The sequence below is a fragment of the Chaetodon auriga genome, chromosome 15 (genome assembly GCF_051107435.1).
Source record: "Chaetodon auriga isolate fChaAug3 chromosome 15, fChaAug3.hap1, whole genome shotgun sequence".
Classification (NCBI taxonomy): domain Eukaryota; kingdom Metazoa; phylum Chordata; class Actinopteri; order Chaetodontiformes; family Chaetodontidae; genus Chaetodon; species Chaetodon auriga.
The window spans coordinates 427,677-448,969 of NC_135088.1; the positions used below are offsets into that span (position 1 = coordinate 427,677).

The window sequence follows — 21,293 nt, forward strand, 5'->3', positions numbered from 1 at the left end:
GTCTTAATGCTAAGCTAAGCTAACTGGCTGTTGCCTGTGGTGACACGCTGAGACGTGTGACTCCTCCATCACATCGCTGACTGTGCTTTTCTTACAGTGCAGGCAGACACTGGTTTCCATCCATGTCTGTATCGTGTAATTATCAATTGACGGCCGAAGCTTGCTTGAGCTGTGTGATTGAACACCTGAAGCATTCATTTTTAGCCTTGCACACTTCGAGCGATGGCAATGCTCCGTCTGCTCCAGATGGAAACATCTCAACTACTATTGGACAGATTGTGAAGAAATGTGGTTCAGACATTTTGTTTCAATGTGTCCAAATACCTGCATAACTAAGGACGTCCCATCAGCCTCAGTTGTACTCAAACGTTAGCATGACTGAATAATCTTAAGTCTTGTTGTAAATTATACAGTGAGAGAAAAAAAACACAGATGCCACAGGCGAAGACATTTCTTTGTTTTATTACAAAACTCATTCAAACAATACAAACATTTAAATTTTCTAGGGGGAAGATGGGAATGGATGTCACTGATTAAACACGTTTCACTTGGCAGCCGTCCTGCTCTGGGACATTTAGGAGATCTCTGCTCCCATCGACTGACTGGTTTACACTGAACTGGGTGAACTAAGAAAGAGTCAGCTGTGAATGAAGCCCAAAGGAACATTCAGGTCTCTGTCTGAATGACAGAAAGCATCTCTTTAACAGCCTCATGAATCAGTGTTAGTGGACCCAGTGCTGCTTTCTGCTGCACGGCCACGAAGAATAAATCAGTGTACTGTGTAATGAGGGCTGCAGCCTCTAGATGGCGCCAGCAGGATTTTACACTTCCAGTGCTCCGTCATTAACAAACACTGGAAAATGATGCAACGATATCAGCTTGAGTTTAACATTTACACGTTTTTACATCATCTGACCAACAGTTTCATCATCACATTACTGCAGCTGGTTTCAGTGTTTACAGGGACGCCCTGTCTGTCTGTCTCTCCTCCTGTCACTGTCTCTGTCTGTCTCTCTTCTTCTGTCACTGTCTCTGTCTGTCTCTCTTCTTCTGTCAGTGTCTATGTCTGTCTCTCTTCTTCTATCTCTGTCTGTCTCTTCTATCACTGTCTCTGTCTGTCTCTCTTCTTCTATCTCTGTCTGTCTCTTTTATCACTGTCTCTGTCTGTCTCTCTTCTTCTGTCAGTGTCTATGTCTGTCTCTCTTCTTCTATCTCTGTCTGTCTCTTCTATCACTGTCTATGTCTGTCTCTCTTCTTCTATCTCTGTCTGTCTCTTTTATCACTGTCTCTGTCTGTCTCTTTTATCACTGTCTCTGTCTGTCTCTCCTCCTCTGTCTCTGTCTGTCTGTCTCTCCTCCTGTCACTGTCTCTGTCTGTCTCTCTTCTTCTATCTCTGTCTGTCTCTTCTATCACTGTCTCTGTCTGTCTCTCTTCTTCTGTCACTGTCTCTGTCTGTCTCTCTTCTTCTGTCACCGTCTCTGTCCCGGTCAGTTTCTCTTCTTCTCTCACCATCTCTATCTCTGTCTGTCTCTCTTCTTCTCTCACCATCTCTCTCCCTGTCTGTCTCTCTTCTTCTATCATTGTCTCTGTCTGTCTCTCTTCTTCTATAACTGTCCCTGTCCCTATCAAACTCTCTTTTTCTTTCGAAGACTGTCTCTCTCCTCCTGTCGCCCTCCCTCTCACGATTCCTCCTCCTGTCTTCTTCTCTCTCCCTGTCTGCCTCCCTCCTCCTCTCCTCTTCTCCCCGGAGTCTCTCGTTCTCCCTCGCTCTCTGCCCATTCTGTTGTCCTCCTGGTGGCGCCCCCCTCTGGTTGTACTTGTCATAGGCGGCGTCCGCCTTTTCCTCTTTGATTCTGATGGCAGGAGGGGGAAGAGGAGGTGAGGAAGAGGATGAGTGCAGCACCTTGCTCCCCCTCTCTTTCTCCTTCTCGGCCTTCTTCTTCTCCTTCTTCTCTTTCTTCTTTTTCTTCTTCTCTTTCTTGTCTGAGGCAGAGAGCAGCAAGAGAAGAAATGAAATGAGGAGAACTTTAAGCCTCAATAGTTTGAAGCATTTATTCACAGCTTCACGGCTGCTGTAGTTACTGCCGTCTACCTGTAGAGAGCACAACAAAAGGATTACATTTAAGACAACAGGGAGTGACCTCACCTTTTTTGGGCTTCTTCACAGGGATTGTGTACTGCTCATCTTCCTCCGAAGAGGAGGAAGACTGCTCGCGGGCTTTGGGAGCGCAGCCGTCCTCCCTCAGTTGTTTGGTCACATCGTCAATGTCCTCTGTGTCTTTGGGGGGACGGTAGTCTTTAACGTGATCCACGCGAAGAGTCCGGCCTTTAATCTGACAGCAAACGCAGCACAGATTCAAATTAGCCAATGACAGCAACAACACAGAGAGACATCGCTGCTCCTCTCTGAACCTCCTTAACCTCCATCTGTGTTAACGAGCCAAAACTGACATTTTGGGAAACACACTCATTTGCTTTCTTGAGAGTTAGATGTTCAGCTTGATACCACTCTGATGCCTGAACGCTGAATATGGAACTGCAGCCGGCAGCTGCTTAGCTTAGCATAAAGACTGGAAATGGGGGAAACAGCCAGCCTGGCTCTGTTCAGGCTGACCAAATCTCTCCAAGTTAAAGGAACACCTGTGTCACCTTGATGCCATTGAAGTTGTCCACAGCCAGGATGGTGCTCCTCTGGTCCTCGTAGCAGATGAAGCAGAAGCCTTTGGACTTTCCTGTCTTCTTGTCACGCACCAGGTTGATGTTAACAATCTCTCCATACCTGACAGGTTTTTGGGGAGAAAAGGAAAGTGAATGCTCACATTCTCTGACCATGACTGTTTCAACAAGGGAGGACAAACGGGCGGTAACATTGCAGGTGTGTCTTAGCTGACTGAGAGAAAGGCTGCGGGAAACGTACTGAGAGAAGACACAGATGATGTCCCCTTCAGTCAGCTCGTATGGAAATCCTCCTGCCGGAGACAAACACCAACAGATCAGGCAGAAGCACAACACGGTTCATTGTCTCTCTATAAACCCTCCTTTCTTCCTAATATTAATAATGGACAATATTATGATCCAGTGGATGCACTTTTTCCTCTGGTATGAGGTTGATTTCCAGTAAAATATCAAACTGAAATCTGTAATCAAACATCACACCTATTAATTGCTTTATCTGAGTGTCTCCTGTTACATCTCTGAGACAGTTAAGTCTATTTTGACTGAGCTCAGTAGGAATCATGCAACCAGTGTCTGTATTCAAGCTCTCATTGATGACAGACCGATAAATATCCAGGCGCTGTCTTTGTACTCAGTGTGCCAGGAAACAGTCTCATTCACCCCAAGGTCGGCCTCACGTTCGTTCAGTTCGTTGATCAACTTCACCTTCGTTAGAGGACTGCAAACAGAGAAAAGTTTTTATTTATAAATTTGTTCTTATTCCTGTGAGGCTCGATTTATGATCATTTTAGGAGGTGGACCAGGTTTACCCTGGCCTTTGGGACTAAAGTCTGAACCTAAATGAGCTGACTCACAATAGTCCCCAAAATTCATTCTAAACACACAGATTCACAGATACTGGGAAGCTTCTAGTTATTCCTCACGTGGAAAACCCTTTACACCAGACTCCATTCAAACTCCGCCAGATTTTACGTTTCTCATCAAACAGGAAATGCACATGTGTGAGAGATACATGAACACATTTCGTACAAGTTTGGGCTCCACTCTTGAATTCGGCAAATCATCCGACCTCGAATAACTGAAAGAAAAACAATCCTCCTTCACCAAATCTGGCCATGCAGCGCCATTACACACAACAAAACTATGACTCAATTTAAATACGAACCAAAAACTGCTTGTAATGCTTTGTTAACGTCACATGTCTTTTGTTGGAGTGTGTTTACGGGCCGATTAAAATATAATGATTAGACTGAGAGATCTCTAACATGATTCGGAGCAACTGGAGTGAATGAGGAGATGTTTCGAAGCTAAGTTACCGACAATGTTAGTCAGGTAGCTGTTAGCACTGGCTAGCGGGTTAGTGAACATCGGAGAGCAGATGCCGGGACAGTATGAATTAAGGTAACAGTAGGTAAAAACGCAACCCATTATTTTAATATCAAAATGTGTACTTACTTCATGGTGAACTACACTGAACGGACACTTAAACCAGGCTTAATGCTATGGTTGAAAACGATCTTCTTTGCTGACTTGAGCCACTTCCGCAGGTTTTCCCGCTTCTGCTGCCACCTGTTGTTTGGATGACTCACTACAAGTTACATTTACATGATTCAGACGTATGCAAAATTAGATACCACGAGAAGCCCAACATAGTCATTTATACGAAAAACACATTATTTGACTAATGGTTAATTCTGTATAAACGTGTATTTATGTTGTCCGCCCGTACAGCAGGTGGCGTTGTGACGCTATTCGCCATCTGCTGACCCGGTTGGTAAACAGTAGTCGGTCAGTTGAGATGCAGACAGCTAATAAGACAACTAACTGTATTTAAGTTAGATTCCAGTCGCGCTTTTAACGCAAGCAGTTTTATCTGTAGAAACACGTCCGCGCTGAACAGTTTATCATGGATTCACATGAGAGCTCATATGAATTCTTAGAAGTTTAAATATGCCGCGATAGCCGGTTGCAGGCTACCGTTAGCAGTAGCTAGTAAATTTGCTTTCATAGCCAATCTTGGCCGAGTAACAGAGAGTTCAGGTATTCTGTCCTCTTCACTTCTTTACCTTTGTTTCACCACAAGCCCACTGCGGGTAAGTAGAGAACTATCTGGAGTCAGTGGCAACTTTTCGCATGCTAATAGTTGTAACATCTTGTAGTTGTAAGTTGTAAAATGACTCACTTAGCTAGCAATTCAGTCGATTATTGAACTTACTTACTTGTTATCAAATCTCATGTGCATGTTAGAAACAAGTTAAATAATTCCTCTCACTCTGGTATTTATGATAAATTCGGCAGAAGATAAGTCAGACTTGACGCAGCAGAATGTGTTTAAATTGGTCGAATATTAAGTGGAGTTTGGTGAGAGCTATTCCCCAGACCAAACAAACGGTACATGCCTAGTTTTAGCTAACTTCTACCGAATCATCCAAAGTGAAGCTGCGTATTATAGACACTGAATGAAACGGCAAAGTAATATTTTGTCAAATTACCGGGATTCAACTATCACCGGCAGAGGGAGCTAATGTACGTTTGATGTTGACCATGTTGTTTTTTTTTTGTTTTTTTTTGATGATGAATATTGAACAAAATAACCGTATTGATAATGTGAGCTGTAGTTGATATGGTTCTGTCTCTGTTTGTCTGTCTGTCAGCAGTATGATCTCTCAGATCTTCATCTTGTCCTCAAAGGGCGACCACCTCATCTATAAAGACTGTATCCTTCTTGTCCCGCCACTAAAATAACCGAGGCCACATGAAAAGTGTGTATTTGTTTTTGCCTCCTGGTCATTGCTTTCCATAGCCACCTTCCTTACACACCAAATGTATCTAATATTTATTCTATTTTATTATAGTATATGTAATATTTGTTATGTCTTATGCTGTACTCACACTAGTCTTTGTGATATTTTATCAAATATATTGCAGTACTATACTGTGCTGTTTTTTTCCATCATGTTTCTATATTAATATCATATATTATTTTGGTGTATGCTGTTGAAGATGGTATCATTAGTTTTACATGCTCTGTTTTTCTGTTGCATCTTTTTGTCACGTCCCCTGAGACATCTCATCATCTTCTGTACTGTGATTTACTTTTTACTCTTCACTGTTTATCTGTACTTATTTCTGCCTGTTATGTGTTTGTAAAGAACCACAATGAAAGGCAAGAAAGGTGAAACTACTCCTACATGACAGGCTGAATGTGAACATCGTGAACAGTTGCTCCAGTTCTAATCCTCAAATCGTTTGGGAAGACGACACAGATACCAAAATCAGTCACGCTGTGTGGAAGAGATCCTGCATTGCATCAGCTGGTGTGGAGGTGGCAGCTGAGCAACATGCACGAATCAGGAATGAAGCCTCTCGTTTTGCTGTCTGTTTGCTGAGCTTGTTTCGTTCTTAACCTCGCCACCAGTCCGCGGACAAGCAGGAAGCGACGTCGTCAGTATTTTCTACGAGAAGGTCACAGCACTGACCGGAGACCAGCCTCCAGTGGTCATGGTAGCAGCATGCCTGTCTGAGGATGTTATGAGGCCCTTTAAAGGGACAGTATTGAGTCTGAGGCCCTGCTGCACCTGCAGCTTCACTTAAAACCTTTACAAACATGTTCCATATGTTAGGACCATGTGTTCATGTTTATTAAAAAAAATATCCCAACATCTGGACTGATTTGAAGGCAACCCATTCACACAGAGAGCTGAGAGAACATCAGCTCACAAATCAACAAACCCAACATCAGGTCTGTGTTTTTCTCTGCAGAGTCACAAAGATCTTCACTTTGTCCACGTCAGGCAGGGAGGCCTGTACTGGGTCGCCACGACTACAGCTGACGCCTCCCCCTTCACCATCATCGAGTTCCTCAACAGGTATGTGTGCGTTTGTTTGTTTACACAAAGTCTCTAATAACAGTATTGACCACATGACCTATTGAAGGTTGTAAGAAATCTGGAATACAAACATTTAAATGAACGAAAAAACAAGGATTTTCAAGAGACAACCCAAGAAGAAAGAGAAGAAGAAGAAGAAAGTCCTGATCAGAACTGCGTTTGGGAGTCTGACTTGAGGGTGGCTGTGGCTTAGAAGGTCGAGCAGTCAGTGGAAATAATTAGCTTTTGATATCAGAAACATGAAATAAGGATTTTTGAGAAGTTGTTCGCTTTGCTTTTAAATATTTCCCCAAAAGACCAAAGCGAGGATTCAAAAGGATTTGGGTCGAATGCATTGATTTGATAATGCATTTTAATCTGCCTGCAGTGCAGCTGGTGGACAGTGAGGATGTGCCAGTTCAGATGTGTGTGTGTGTGTGTGTGTGTGTGTGTGTGTGTGTGTGTGTCTCCTCAGGTTAACAGCTCTGGTTAAAGATTACTGTGGCAGCCTGTCAGAGAAGTCGGTGCAGATGAACTTTGCCCTCATCTACGAGCTGCTGGACGAGGTCGTGGTGAGTCTCCCTCCCCTCGAGGGCTCCTCCTTGCATGCCAGGGTGGGCCTAAATGTGCCGCCCGGACCACCGTCTGTGCTTGTATGTGACGTCTCAGATTCGTGCTGAAAGTCAAGTGAAGAGTTAAGACCCTGATAGTTTTTAATGAAGCGTCAAAGTGCAGCTTTCAGCACGAGGGACGATCCTTTGCAGAGAGAGGCGTGTTTCTGTTGTACCAAACCATCAAGTGGGAATTATGGTGGTGCGTTTCAGTTTTCCTACGGCTGTGATTTGATATATGGGAGAAATTTGAAATGCAGGTGCTGATGCAGAGATGAGTGAGATTTAAGAGCTGCAGTGTAGTTTGTAATTGGCTTTTTATACCATGAAAGTTGAGAGGGAATAACATTATACACCAGAAAATAACCCTGTCTGTCTGTCTGTCTGTCTGTCCGTCCGTCCGTCCGTCCGTCCGTCCGTCTGCCTCTCTGTCCGTCCGTCTGTCCGTCCGTCTGCCTCTCTGTCTGTCCGTCTGTCTGTCTGTCTGTCTGCCTGTCTGCCTGTCTGTCTGTCTGTCTGTCTGTCCGTCCGTCCGTCCGTCCGTCTGTCCGTCCATCCATCCGTCCATCTGCCTCTCTGTCTGTCCGTCTGTCTGTCTGTCTGTCTGTTCGTCTGTCTGTCTTCTTGTCTGTCTGTCTGTCTGCCTGTCTGTCTGCCTCTCTGTCTGTCTGTCTGTCTCTCTGTCTGTCTGTTCGTCTGTCTGTCTTCTTGTCTGTCTGTCTGTCTGCCTGTCTGTCTGCCTCTCTGTCCGTCTGTCTGCCTGTCTGTCTGCCTGTCTGTCTGCCTGTCTGTCTGTCTGTCTGTCTGTCTGTCTGTCTCTCTGTCTGTCTGTTCGTCTGTCTGTCTTCTTGTCTGTCTGTCTGTCTGCCTGTCTGTCTGCCTGTCTGTCTGCCTCTCTGTCTGTCTGTCTGTCTGTCTGTCTGTCTCTCTGTCTGTCTGTTCGTCTGTCTGTCTTCTTGTCTGTCTGTCTGTCTGCCTGTCTGTCTGCCTCTCTGTCTGTCTGCCTGTCTGTCTGCCTGTCTGTCGGTCAGGACTACGGTTACATCCAGACGACGTCCTCTGACGTCCTGAAGAACTTCATCCAGACTGAAGCTGTCTCCTCCAGACCGTTCAGCCTGTTTGACCTCAGTAACGTTGGCTTGGTACGTTAATGCCACCTCACACCATTAGACTAGAGGTCAGAGGTCACCGAGGTTTGATTGGCCGGACTCTTGAAGCACAACAGTTTCGTCTCCCTGATGAGAAACACCTGAAATGAATTACATTTACAGTTTTTTTTCTGGCTTCCTGAGAAGGAAACTCTTTTCCTCCAATTTGTGTTTGTGTTGAAATTCCAGCATTCAGGACTTTCAGTGTCAACCTACAGCGTATCTCCACCAACAGTCTTGTCTTGTCTTGTCTTGCTGCAGTTTGGAGCGGAGACACAACAGAGTAAAGTGGCTCCAAGTTCTGCAGCCACTAGACCCATCCAGTCCAGCAGAGAGCAGGTACACAACATCACACCTGTAGTCCTGAAGCTGAGCATGAGAGGTGTGTGACACACAGCACAGACAGAGGAGTGGAAAACCCACCGCTGTCACACAGTTAAAGGTGCAGGGTGCAGCATTTAAGAGCCTACGCTGGCTGCTGAAGACTTGAAAGGTGCTCTCTGGAGTCAGGGTTTGGTTTGTCTGTTCTGGGCTACCGTAGAAACAGGACAGTTCAACATCTGTGGAAGAGGATCTGATCTTATATAAAGAGCTTATTCTGAGGTAACAAAAAACAACAGTTCTTATTTTTAGGGGATTATTCACTAATGAACACATAACGATGAATGTTTTGTTCCATTTCTGTCAATAGATTGCCCCAAATCCAACACTTTAAATCTTTATTTTCCAACTCACACTGCTTTTTAAAGAACAGCACAAGAGTCCTGACGGCTCAGGAAACATGTCGGCGTGTTTCAGACAGGGAAGTGCATCAAGTCTGTGAGGAAGTCTGTGGATTTCTGGGACTGTTAGTCGCTAATTTTCCAGGAGTATAATTTTGTCTTTTACAAACACACACATGAACATGAATAAACCGGAGACAGAAGCTCTTTAAGGCTGCTGAACTACATGGATTTAATGCAGAAAATGGAGAAGTTGCAGGATTATATTCAAGACTACTGTTTGTTTCTAATCTGTGGAAATATGTAGTCATTATGGATTTCAGACACTAGTCCACACGTTTGTAGAACAGAGAGAAGAGCAAACAGCACGTAATGATCCCATTCGTTTAAACCAAAGAAGAAACCACACAGCAAATGTCAGCCTGAATATGAAGGCCGTGTTCCAGTGTATAGTCGGGTCCCAGCTCGACTGAAGACTTCCTGAACCAAAGCAAACAGGCCTCACAGTTTCCATACGTGTGTGTGTTTTTCAGGGAGGGAAGAGCGAGATATTTGTGGACGTGATTGAGAGGTTATCAGTCGTCATCGGCTCCAACGTGAGTAACATCAGCGTGACCACAGCAGCGGTCTGCCTGAGACACCTGAGTCATGAGAATCGACGCTCCTCTCAAGCATTAAAGTGTTCTTACACTGTCCTGCTGTTTAAAGCCGTTAAACTCGCTGACCTGGATTCTGTCTGCTGGCTGATAATGATGATGATGATGATGATGATGATGATGATTTGTGCTGCAGGGAGTTTTGATGAAGGCCGACGTCGAGGGAGAGATCAGAGTCAAGTGCTACATGCCGAGCTGCTCAGGTGAGTTTCAGCTTAAAAGGGGTCGACACTGGGGGGCGCTGGTGAGCTGAAAGAAGGAACAAGGCTCTCTGTAACGACTCTGGGAGAAAAACGCTGTTTGAAACATCCAGTCAGAGTCTCAGACCTCCAGTTTACAACCAAGAGCTCAGCATCTCATCCCAGTGTGTGACTCCTGTGGTTCCACAGGTGTGTCTGAAATCTAACGTGCTGTCCTTCTCTAACAGAAATGCGAATCGGTCTGAACGAAGAATTCAGCATCGGCAAGTCCCAGCTCAGAGGTGAATCACACACACACACACACACACACACACACACACACACAGATACAGAGTCAGATTTCGACCAGACTTCCTGCCTCCACCCATTGAAGTCACATGCTTCATGTATGTCATCATGTATTGTGAAGTCTGTTGCATTGCTTTTTATCCACACACCAAAATGTCATATTTTGAGGTTATTTTTCAACTTTCAGTCACTTATTTATAATGACTTGTCACCAAATGCATCCAAAAGCTAAAATAAAGCTCGCTGAACATTCAACATTGACTCCAAAGCGCCCTGGATGTGTGACGTTGACTGAACACCTCCAGCTTCTTCCACACAGAAACCAACTACAGTGAACAGTGTGTGTGCTGCAGAGTGTGTGTGCTGCAGAGTGTGTGTGCTGCAGAGTACAGACTGTTTATTTATGAGCTCAATCATCGTTTGAACTTCGATGAAGTGGAGCTTCATTTCTCTTCTGTTTCTTCATATCATATCATGTGTTTATACTCACGAGGCTCTGTGAGTGATCCTTCGTTTCCCCTGTTGCAGATCTCCTGGGACATGGTGTGTACGTTATCCTGTACAGCAGTTACATGCTGCTGGGTTCACACATCCAAACATTAGATTTGGTGCAGAGTAATGAGTGGGAATATTTCCATGGTGAAAATAATTCCACTGGTTGCAGCAGAGCTGGAAGCAGGGACGTTACAAAGCTGTGACCTGGTTTAACTTGACTTTTCAACCAGATGTATTCAACAAAAACGGATTCAGAAAGTAAAACAAACACAGTTTCATTTTTGTTTTTGTTTTTTTTTTGTTAAGATCTCGTCAGCTTCATTAAAAACAGGTGGACTTCATTTCCTCCAGTATTTCATTTCCTCCCGTTGTTTTTCATGGCAGTTGACAGCGCTGTCAAATGGGCGACAAACAGTGGCTTTGTGTCTTTATTTTGGTGTCTCGTGACCTTATTTCAGGGTGGATTTAAAAGTCTCTTATGCTTGGCTTTCTGAGACCTGCACGTACTCTGTGGACTCATGACCATGATAATGGATGGTGCTTTTATTACCTTTATAAGTGGTTTATTTTGAAGATCTGTTGAGTGTTGCCCTGATTCTTATATAGCAGTCTTGTCAGATTTGACAGGATGCACTGCTTCTGTTCTGGAGTCTGTTTTTATTGACAGCTCGTGATGGAAGTGGTCAGAAAAGTGTGAATTTTAAACAACAAGCTGGGCCCACAGTAAACACTAAAATCAGCCATTTGGCTTTCGCTGATGTGAAACGTGTTTCGTGCGGTTTCAGGCTTTGAATCGGTCTCCGAGCTGCCGTGTCTTTGCGTCTTCAGGTTACGGGGCCGCTGTTCGCGTCGATGAGTGCAGCTTCCACCAGGCGGTCCGACTGGACGAGTTCGACAGCCACCGGATCCTCCGACTCTGTCCCAGCCAGGGAGAGGTGTGCACCCTCTGTACTCTACCCACCGTGTCTTTGGCTTTATGCTCATTGGTTTGGACTGCTGTTTTTTTCGCTATGTGAAACCGTGTGCCGTTAAAAATGATATGATTATAGTTTAGAAGTTACAGAGATGCGTTAAAGAGACGTCTCTGAAAGAGTTTCAACACAAAGTGAACATCATAACCTTCGTGAAGGAGGCCTGACTGCAGGGCTGTTGGATTAGACTGCAGTAGTTTAGGTTAGTTATGTCTCTGATCAGCTGAGTGTGAATGACTCTGAGGTCTCCAGAGTCCCAAATCTTCTAAAACAAAATACTCAACAGCTCATATAACTAAATACTTTGTTTTCCTGCTGCAGAGCTTGAATGTCTTCCTGCCTTCAAAGAGCATGATGCCTGTTTTAAATGTTTCACCTCATTAATTGCAAATCACTCACACTAATAAACATAATCCCATCGGGTTTAGACCGATTGCCCTCCTTCCTATCAGACGTTTGCTACGTTTCATTTGTGTGAAAACGGACTCATAACACGGAATGTAGAGAGATCATCCATCATAGTGAACAGTTAGTGTCCTGTAAAGTTGATTTTGTCGCAGTCGGGCAAACGTCTCTCCTCGTTGGTGTGTTCAGGGACACTCCGACATCTGAGACATGGCTCAGCACTTGAACTTGAACCATGTTTGGTTGTTTTTATGTCTGTTTTCTGACGGCAGCGCTCCTGAACTCCTGAACAGAAGAAGGTGACAGTGTGTTGTGTTCATGGTTCACGTCAGGTCATCGACTCAATAAAACTTTATTGTCCTGAGAGGGATGACGGCCTGGTTATACTTCCTCGTTGCCAGTTTGTTGTCACATTAATCAGTCAGAGTGATACGAGAACAATGATCCCTCCGTGTGACTAAATACCAAACGACTGGGCTGTCGCAGCCTGGTTTTATGTCGCCACCCACTTCTTTGATTCGTTGGTCGATCAGCGTTGTGCTCATCGACGGCCTATTGGAGCTTTGTAGGTGAGATTAAGAATAAGACACGAGCTTCCGCTGCTTTAACAAAAGTATCCAGGAAAGAGTAAACCCAGATGAATACATCCAGTAATAAATGTGAAAGTAGCGCAGCTTGTTGGTGAGAAGCTGCCGTGTCTGTGTGGGTTCCTCACAGGTTAGTCTGAGGTGCCGTGACAGCACAGTCGCCCTGGGTAGCAAATTTAGACCCAGAAAGTTCTGTTTGAGCTCTTCATCCGTCCCTCTCTGAAACATTATTCTGCTCACTCATCAGTGGTTCTCTTCCTCCTCTTCATCTCCGTAATCTCTCTCTTGTTCTTCCTCCTGTCGCAGCAAACAGTGATGCAGTACCAGCTGAGCGATGACCTGCCCTCAGCTCCTCCTTTCCGTCTCTTCCCAACCATCGAGAGAGACAGCGGAGGAAGGTTAGAGTCCCTCCGTCCAGTCCAGTCCCACAGTTCCCACAGTTCCCACAGTGCAGTATATCAACAGCTGTTGGCCGCATTCTCTTCCTTCCTTTTGCACGGCTGGCCAAGCTCAGCTGATGTGATGTGAAGACGTCTCAGCATTTAAAACAAGCGGACATCAGACTTTGTGGAGTGTTTGAAGAGAGCTGTTTTAACACTGATGTTCAACAGTCTCAGAGGGAGAAACACGACAGCCTCCACCTGCCGACCCACACCTCCTTAACACATCATTTAACGTCAGTTTATTTTATTTTTGTAGTTCTATCAATAGTTTGACGTTTTGGGAAAAACACCTCCTGTACTCACTTTCACGCAGAGCTAAGATGAGAAGGCTGATACCACTCTCATATCTCTCCTTTAAAAGCTACAGATAGAAACCAATTAGCTTAGCTTAGCACAAAGACTAGAACCAGAGGGAAACTGCTAGCCTGGCTCAGTTCAAAGCATTTTGATGGGCTTATTATTTCTGCCAGCCAACCAGTGGAGACAAATAACGCCTCATTTTTACACATTTTGTCCAGATTAAACTAACGAGGTTCCACAGGTTAATCAGTGAGTGCCTTGAAAAAAACCTTACCTTAAAGTACCTTAAAACTGTACTTCAGTAATGTACTTGGGTTAATGTATTTGGTCACATTTCCCCAGTGGATACACTGATGTGTGTTTGATATGAATTTACTATTAACAAAATACACAGTTTCTATTCGAGCAGCCACGGCAACATTAACATACAAGGCTCCCAATAATCCGTCAGTATAATTGACTTGTGATGGTGTGTTTCTGCGCTACCTGTACAGAAGTGAAGGATCTGAATCCTGTGTGTGTCCTCGCTCTGACTGCGCCTCAGAGACAGAGGTGTTTTGTTTTAAACTGAAATGAAAAGGTGAAAAGCTCACTGCTGATGCTTTTCCTCTGCAGGCTGCTGATGTACCTGAAGCTCCGCTGTGATCTGCCACCAAAGAGGTCAGTTTTTATTTCATCCAGTGCATGAAAATACCTCAGCAAGCTGTAAAAACATCCGTCCCTCCACTACCCAACTGTAAAGGCTTCAGAAAACATCTTCTCTGCAGACATGTTCTTAGATCGACCACAGGTGGTGCAGGTGTGCCGCAATAATTCAGGTCCTGAGTTCAAACATGCCTCGAGCAGTTAATCTGCCAGAAATACAACAGAAGAAGAAGAAGAAGAAGGACTGAAGTATATCCGTTCACAGAGCAGCTTCTTTTAAAGGATAAAGGTTTTAAAGTTAAAGTGCCAGCAGTGAAAGTACACAGTAGTATCAGCTTCATGTAGTGCTATCAATAATTATTACGGCATAATGAAGTCGTTTCTGCTGGTCAGCTTTAGGATGAATGCAATCTAAAGCTGCATGCAGCTCAAACTTTGTGCTAGTTGTAAGAAAAATGTTATCTGTCTGCTGAGAGCAGCTTCATGGAAGTGATATTTGACAGTTCTTGGCGTTTTAAAGATTATTCTATGACGCTAAGACAGATTCCATATTCTGTTAGCGTTCAGAGGCTGCTGCCTCTGTAGCTGCCAGGCCATGTTCGGTTATACTGAAGTCATAAAGTCAACGATCACTCAGAGTTAGAGAGCATAACTCTGAGTGTTAGAGATCATGACTCTCAGTGTGAGTATTCAGATGGATGATTCTTCAGGGCTGCTCTGAGATGGGTGCATGTCTCCATACTGTTAAATGTGTTTGTTGATTACCGTAAACCTTCGGTATGCTCCACTGGGGCACGCACACAGATGTTGCACATGTTAGCAGGAAGGAAAGAAATGCAGAAATATAATCCAGTACACTGTCAATGTGGTTTTACTGTCTCCTGGGATTAAACCCTACACTCACAATCAGAGGCGTGATCCCCCCCTGGCTTAGGCCTGGTGCAGATAATAAACATATTGAGGATTAGATGATGATGATGATGATGATGATGATGATGTCATTGTTTTCACAGCGCTGCCATCAACGTCTGCGCCACCATCCCTGTTCCTAAAGGCTCTGTGAGGTGAGACGCTCCCATTCAAATGTAGCTGCTCTCCCAAAACTGATGTTTGTTATGGAAATCAGCGGGTGTGACAGAAACCTTCCAGCTGCAGCGCGACGCGCTCTCACAGTCTGTTTACTCTGGGTTTGAATATGACTCCTGTGTCGTCCGGTTGTCGTGGTGGTTGTTGTTGTTTGTTTGTGACCCAGTTGACTCAAAGCAAAGCTCAGTCCAGACAGAGGAGGTCCCCAGATTTCCTCGTCTGCGTGAGGAAACTGGGTCTGCTTTGGAGCGTAGCTTTGTTTTACATGGCAAACAACGCGAACAAAGTAGGAAGCATCACAGATGGAAGGTCTCCTCATTTGTTATTTAAAGTTATGGAAATGGAAATCAATGATGGCGCAGCGGCTGTAGCTGTCATACTGGAGCAGCAGTAGACTAATTCCAGATCTAAGTTAGAGCACAAGCACATTAATTCATTAACTGAATAGAAAAACCTGAACCCAAAAGCTGCTTTTCCAAAACGTTGGTCAGAGGTTATTAATCTGAAATGACCATGTGAGCTGCTCAGTGAGGCCGCTCAACCTTTAGACTCCAGACCTTTCTAAACAGAGATCCCATAAGGAAGATAAAGAAGACGCATCATTACCCCATCATTAGTACACTGTGTGTTTAACTACAGCACGTCAGCATTTAAGATGATCCATCACAGGTGGACACAGCCTCATCCTCCCCAGTCACCATCTATCAGATAAGCCAACACATTTTCATACAAAAGTTCATTTTCACACTGAGCGAGTTCAAAGTAGGTACAGCAGAAGGACAAACAAAAAAAAAATCCACTTTAATATACGAGGATGGGATTTAAGTGGCAGGTGGAGCGAGGGAGCAGGAGCTCGGTGTGTCTGTAATTATTCCTGGGGTGGAAAATGACCCACATAAGAGCTCCGGACAGGATTAAAATGACTCTGACCAGAGCGGCGATGTGAAAGTCACCTCCCTCCTCCACCTCCGACACAAACACCGTCTGAATGGAGCTTCGGTCTGACACGTGACTGTGCTCCCACTTCATTTCAGCTGGCTGTCCAACCCGACTGCAGAAGAGTTGGGACGCGGTGGAAAACCTAAATGAAAACACAATGCAGTGACGAGGTCATTTTGGGGGGATTTACATGAGCTTAGTGTTTACGTTGTGGATTTATGAAGAATCAGAGGGCAGATATTTTGTTGGAAGGCCAGATTTCACCCATGTGTGTGTTTGTGCGTCTCTGTTGTAACTGCTGCTGTGGTGCTTCACGTGTCGGTGAGGAAGTCCAGTTTGAGTCGGTGAAGAACGGCTTCGTGATGCCCAGAGACGGGATTACACAACACTACAGAGTTATCAAGGGAACAGTTGTCTTATCGTCTGTCCAGTTCATTGTAAGATTAACAGAAATACAGCGCTCATTTTGTCGGGCGGCCTGCGTATGAACACGTATCGAACTTCATGATGCTCATGAACACAGCAGCCAGTCCTGACTGAAAACCTCTCTGTAGCTCATTTTGGTTGTGCTGGAAGTGATGAAGCTACGTCATCCCAAAGCCCTCGGATTATCTATCAAATCACCTGTGAAAGCTTTCTGCCTCCCCGCTTCACCTCCACGTCACCTCTGCACCACCTGAGCCTCAGCGACCTCTGACCTTCTCAGGGCTCACCTGTAGTTCCTGACGTTGTTGATGAACATGAAGTTTCACTGTGGCGGTGTTAGGTGGGCAGGTGAAGCAGGTGAACTGAGGTGTGTGTGTTAGGTGGGCAGGTGAAGCAGGTGAACTGAGGTGTGTGTGTTAGGTGGGCAGGTGAAGTAGGTGAACTGAGGTGTGTGTGTTAGGTGGACAGGTGAAGCAGGTGAACTGAGGTGTGTGTGTTAGGTGGACAGGTGAAGCAGGTGAACTGAGGTGTGTGTGTTAGGTGGACAGGTGAAGCAGGTGAACTGAGGTGTGTGTGTTAGGTGGACAGGTGAAGCAGGTGAACTGAGGTGTGTGTGTTAGGTGGACAGGTGAAGCAGGTGAACTGAGGTGTGTGTGTTAGGTGGGCAGGTGAAGCAGGTGAACTGAGGTGTGTGTGTTAGGTGGACAGGTGAAGCAGGTGAACTGAGGTGTGTGTGTTAGGTGGACAGGTGAAGCAGGTGAACTGAGGTGTGTGTGTTAGGTGGACAGGTGAAGCAGGTGAACTGAGGTGTGTGTGTTAGGTGGACAGGTGAAGCAGGTGAACTGAGGTGTGTGTGTTAGGTGGACAGGTGAAGCAGGTGAACTGAGGTGTGTGTGTTAGGTGGACAGGTGAAGCAGGTGAACTGAGGTGTGTGTGTTAGGTGGACAGGTGAAGCAGGTGAACTGAGGTGTGTGTGTTGTGGCTTCAGTTTGTCGCAGGAGCTCAGCAGTCCGGATCAGAGCGCTGAGCTGAAGCTGCAGAGCAGAGCTGTCGACTGGCAGATCCCTCGTTTCCCCGGAGGAACTCAACTCTCTGCTCTGTTCAAGGTGACCACACACACACACACACACACACACACACACACACACACACCAAAACAAGTAGTACATATTTAGCTGAGCCAGCAGCAGTCAGTCAGTCTGTCCAGCACTTTGGTCCAGACTGAAACGTGTCCTCAGCTGTTGGATGATTGTGATGAAATGTGGTGTAAAGGTCACTGGTGTTTGAGTGGTTTTCTCTGTGCTTCAGCCTCTCTGTGCTTCAGCCTCTCTGTGCTTCAGCCTCACTGTGCTTCTGCCTCTCTGTGCTTCTGCCTCGCTGTGCTTCAGCCTCTCTGTGCTTCAGCCTCGCTGTGCTTCAGCCTCACTGTGCTTCAGCCTCTCTGTGCTTCAGCCTCTCTGTGCTTCAGCCTCTCTGTGCTTCAGCCTCTCTGTGCTTCAGCCTCACTGTGCTTCTGCCTCTCTGTGCTTCAGCCTCTCTGTGCTTCAGCCTCACTGTGCTTCAGCCTCACTGTGCTTCAGCCTCTCTGTGCTTCAGCCTCACTGTGCTTCAGCCTCTCTGTGCTTCAGCCTCAGTGTGCTTCAGCCTCTCTGTGCTTCAGCCTCGCTGTGCTTCAGCCTCAGTGTGCTTCAGCCTCTCTGTGCTTCAGCCTCTCTGTGCTTCAGCCTCTCTGTGCTTCTGCCTCGCTGTGCTTCAGCCTCAGTGTGCTTCAGCCTCAGTGTGCTTCAGCCTCTCTGTGCTTCAGCCTCTCTGTGCTTCAGCCTCACTGTGCTTCAGCCTCTCTGTGCTTCAGCCTCACTGTGCTTCAGCCTCTCTGTGCTTCAGCCTCTCTGTGCTTCAGCCTCTCTGTGCTTCAGCCTCACTGTGCTTCAGCCTCAGTGTGCTTCTGCCTCTCTGTGCTTCAGCCTCTCTGTGCTTCAGCCTCTCTGTGCTTCAGCCTCAGTGTGCTTCAGCCTCACTGTGCTTCAGCCTCTCTGTGCTTCAGCCTCTCTGTGCTTCAGCCTCAGTGTGCTTCAGCCTCACTGTGCTTCAGCCTCTCTGTGCTTCAGCCTCACTGTGCTTCAGCCTCAGTGTGCTTCAGCCTCAGTGTGCTTCTGCCTCTCTGTGCTTCAGCCTCTCTGTGCTTCAGCCTCTCTGTGCTTCAGCCTCTCTGTGCTTCAGCCTCACTCGCTGTGTGAAACAAAACGTGCAGCGGTCTTGTTAATGGTGATGGAGCATGTTGTACAGTCTTCTCTGTACAGCACCAGTCAGCTGTGTGTAAAAACTTCACTCTTGCTCTCTGACGTGTAATCCCCGCCCTCCTCCTGTGTGCTCCTGCTTTCAGCTGGAGGTCCCCGGCCTCAGCTCGGCCTCCATGCTGGAGGTCGGTCCGATCGGCCTGAGCTTCGAGCTGCCCAAGCTCACCGTCACTGGGCTGCAGATCCGCTTCCTCCGCCTGTCGCCCGTCCAGCCCGGCCCGTCGCAGCGCTGGGTACGATACGTCACCCACTCCGACTCCTACACCATCCGGGTGTAACCTGCCAGTGTCACTGCTCACAGCCTGATTAATCACCATCATCACTTTCATGATGATTAGTTTCACTGGCTCATGAAACTTCCTGGACACATTAAATCAAACAAGTAATGCATTTTTTTCTTCATCTGTGTTGTATATTATTTTTTTAGCTTCTCGTTCAGTTAGATATTTATTCCTGCTTTAAAACCTGAATTCAAATCTGTGTAGACTGAAGAAGTGTTGGATTTATTTTTCATCACCTGATGAGTTTGAGAAATTCCGTAATTGGTTTGAGTCTGAACATGAGATTTGTTGAACAATGTAGAATATCATCAGATTTATCCTTTAAGAGTGAGATGGATTAAAGCTGGTGTGTAATGAGAAAATACTCTTTAAATTCTGAAATCCTAAAACGTATTCGTGTACCTCCTCATGCACACACACACACACACACACACACACACACAGTCTGTAAATAAATGTGAAGTCATGTTTCTTCTGAATGTGACCTTGTTTGGAACGTGTTTCTGTTTTTACTCAGTTCTATTTTAAAAAGCTGATCTTGAACATTTATTGCCACGAACTCAGCATCTTAGCAGCTTCGGTGCAGAAGTATCAAATATAATCACTCGAACCAACAGGAAGCTTCAAAAGCAGAACTTCACCTTAAAAGCTGGTGAGAAGATTCCCATTTTTGCTGATTGACTACAATGATTTTGCCCAGTGACCCGTTTCACTTCTGTTTTTGGACTCCTGTTTGGTAAATCTTCAGTCTCTGTGGTTTGTGTGGCTTTTCACCATTGTAAAGCACCTTTTATGCTTTTTAAAAGCAATTTAAGTCAAGACAAAGAACATGTGGTGAGATGACTTTCTTATCCTCTGATGGAGCGAGTGAAGATGAACCTTTTCCTGATCCCTGTGAGGAAGCTGATGCAGGTCTGCAGCAGTTTGCAGTGACAGGATCCAGCAGAAGGAAAAGATCCTGGAAGAGAATCAAGACGTTTGTACAAACACTGACAGGAGTCTGCTCGGCCCTGCATACACTGTTTAGAAATGCTCAGTACAGTATTTTGGATTCATTTCAAACTACTTAGAACTGTTTGTGGCTCTGAGCTCAAAGCCCTTTGGTTCCTACTGAAGACGGACGAGCTCAGAAACACACACAGCCGCTCACTGTAGTTTTTATCAAACGGAAGGAAATGGTGCATTTGTTGGATGACGCTGACTTGTTGCACAAATACCAACAAGTTGGGGGGGGGCATTCTGCATAATAAGTACTTTATTTTGATGCTGATACTTACTTGTAATAGTCTGTCTATGCTGTGAATTAGTATTTCTACTTTTATTTAACTAAAAGATCTGAGTTCATCATTTATCCTATTGATATTTTGTGTTAATCTGAATCCGCAAAGTAAAGTTCACAAATTAATGTAGTGGGGTAGAAGTATAAAGTAGCAGAAAATGGAAATACTAAAGTGCAAACAAGTACAAGTACCTCAACATTGCACTTAACTACAGTGCTTGAGTAAATGTATTTCCCACCATGACAATAAATAAGCTGATACAAAGCTCCCCTGAAACACTGAAACAGTAAACACTGTCATTTTTATACAAATGTTGTTCTACTGATTAAACAAAGAGAGAAAACATGTTCAGAGGTGCCGGTGGGTTGATTCTCTTTTCTTTGGACAGAGACAGGCGAGCTGTTTCCAGTCTTTATGCTAAGCTAAGCTAACCAGCTGCTGGCAGTAGCTTCAGATTTACAGTACAGACATGAGATACAGTCCTGTAGGTCAAAGTTTTGTCCTGACCACTTAACACCTAACACTACTACTACTACTACTACTACTACTACTACTACTACTAATAATAATAATAATAATAATAACAACAACGTAATACGGTTCCCATAATTTGTAATAACTGAATTTCAGGGGAAATCTGTGAAATATGTTATTTATTTATGTAAAAAAAAAAAAACCGAGCTAAAAACAGAGTAAATTAACAGGAGGCGACCTTAATGTTTATCAAATTGAAGTTCTGCACATTTTCCTAATATTTCCAAATCAAGCTGTAGAAGTTCATTGTTTGAGAAGAGCAGGTGTGAAACTGATGTGTGCGCAGTGATGAAGCATCAACATGTCAGATCCACAGTCACTCTTCCTCAACAATGAATCATCCTTTGTCTTTTTAACATTTAGGCCTAATGCTTCTTGTTGTCATATATCTACGTTGCGCAACGTGATCTGCAGCCTCTGCACAACACACACAC

General features: G+C 45.1%; 2 protein-coding genes across 5 annotated transcripts; one reads left to right on the top strand and one right to left on the bottom strand.

Annotated features, from left to right (window-relative positions):
- Positions 1-446: 446 nt before the first annotated feature.
- Positions 447-4,264, bottom strand: rbmx2 (RNA binding motif protein X-linked 2). Of its 3 annotated transcripts, XR_013078268.1 has the most exons (7): positions 4,132-4,264; positions 3,279-3,394; positions 2,918-2,969; positions 2,650-2,779; positions 2,147-2,333; positions 1,309-1,983; positions 447-1,188 (listed from the first exon to the last, which is right to left on the bottom strand). XR_013078268.1 is itself a non-coding variant. In XM_076751454.1 (6 exons), the coding sequence occupies exons 1-6, from the start codon at positions 4,134-4,136 to the stop codon at positions 1,388-1,390; spliced, it is 1,086 nt and encodes a 361-aa protein (XP_076607569.1). In that variant the 5' UTR covers positions 4,137-4,264; the 3' UTR covers positions 447-1,387. The 3 variants fall into 3 exon arrangements, 2 of the variants coding, with proteins under 2 accessions (XP_076607569.1, XP_076607568.1); XM_076751454.1 differs by having other exon boundaries at positions 447-1,983; XM_076751453.1 differs by lacking the exon at positions 4,132-4,264 and adding an exon at positions 3,706-3,864 and having other exon boundaries at positions 447-1,983.
- Positions 4,265-4,437: 173 nt separating this feature from the next.
- ap4m1 (adaptor related protein complex 4 subunit mu 1) lies at positions 4,438-20,674 on the top strand. Of its 2 annotated transcripts, none has more exons than XM_076750639.1 (16): positions 4,438-4,769; positions 5,331-5,392; positions 6,095-6,180; positions 6,439-6,545; positions 7,021-7,117; positions 8,188-8,298; positions 8,566-8,643; positions 9,560-9,622; positions 9,819-9,885; positions 10,110-10,163; positions 11,494-11,600; positions 12,935-13,026; positions 13,987-14,031; positions 15,030-15,080; positions 17,456-17,573; positions 18,851-20,674. In XM_076750639.1, the coding sequence occupies exons 2-16, from the start codon at positions 5,335-5,337 to the stop codon at positions 19,040-19,042; spliced, it is 1,326 nt and encodes a 441-aa protein (XP_076606754.1). In that variant the 5' UTR covers positions 4,438-4,769; positions 5,331-5,334; the 3' UTR covers positions 19,043-20,674. The 2 variants fall into 2 exon arrangements, with proteins under 2 accessions (XP_076606754.1, XP_076606755.1); XM_076750640.1 differs by having other exon boundaries at positions 4,451-4,769; positions 5,334-5,392; positions 18,851-19,528.
- Positions 20,675-21,293: the final 619 nt, after the last annotated feature.

Bases quoted from the DNA above. Each gene is read 5' to 3' on its own strand.
- ap4m1 (XM_076750639.1), top strand. From the start codon at position 5,335: ATGATCTCTCAGATCTTCATCTTGTCCTCAAAGGGCGACCACCTCATC. The intron at 6,181-6,438 runs GTAGCAGCATGC...TTTTCTCTGCAG, and splicing joins ACCAGCCTCCAGTGGTCATG to AGTCACAAAGATCTTCACTT. The intron at 8,644-9,559 runs GTACACAACATC...TGTGTTTTTCAG, and splicing joins TCCAGTCCAGCAGAGAGCAG to GGAGGGAAGAGCGAGATATT.
- rbmx2 (XM_076751453.1), bottom strand. From the start codon at position 3,740: ATGATTTGCCGAATTCAAGAGTGGAGCCCAAACTT. The intron at 2,970-3,278 runs GTCTGTCATCAA...TGTCTCCGGCAG, and splicing joins CAGCGCCTGGATATTTATCG to GAGGATTTCCATACGAGCTG. The intron at 2,334-2,649 runs GTGACACAGGTG...GTTTGCTGTCAG, and splicing joins ACAACTTCAATGGCATCAAG to ATTAAAGGCCGGACTCTTCG.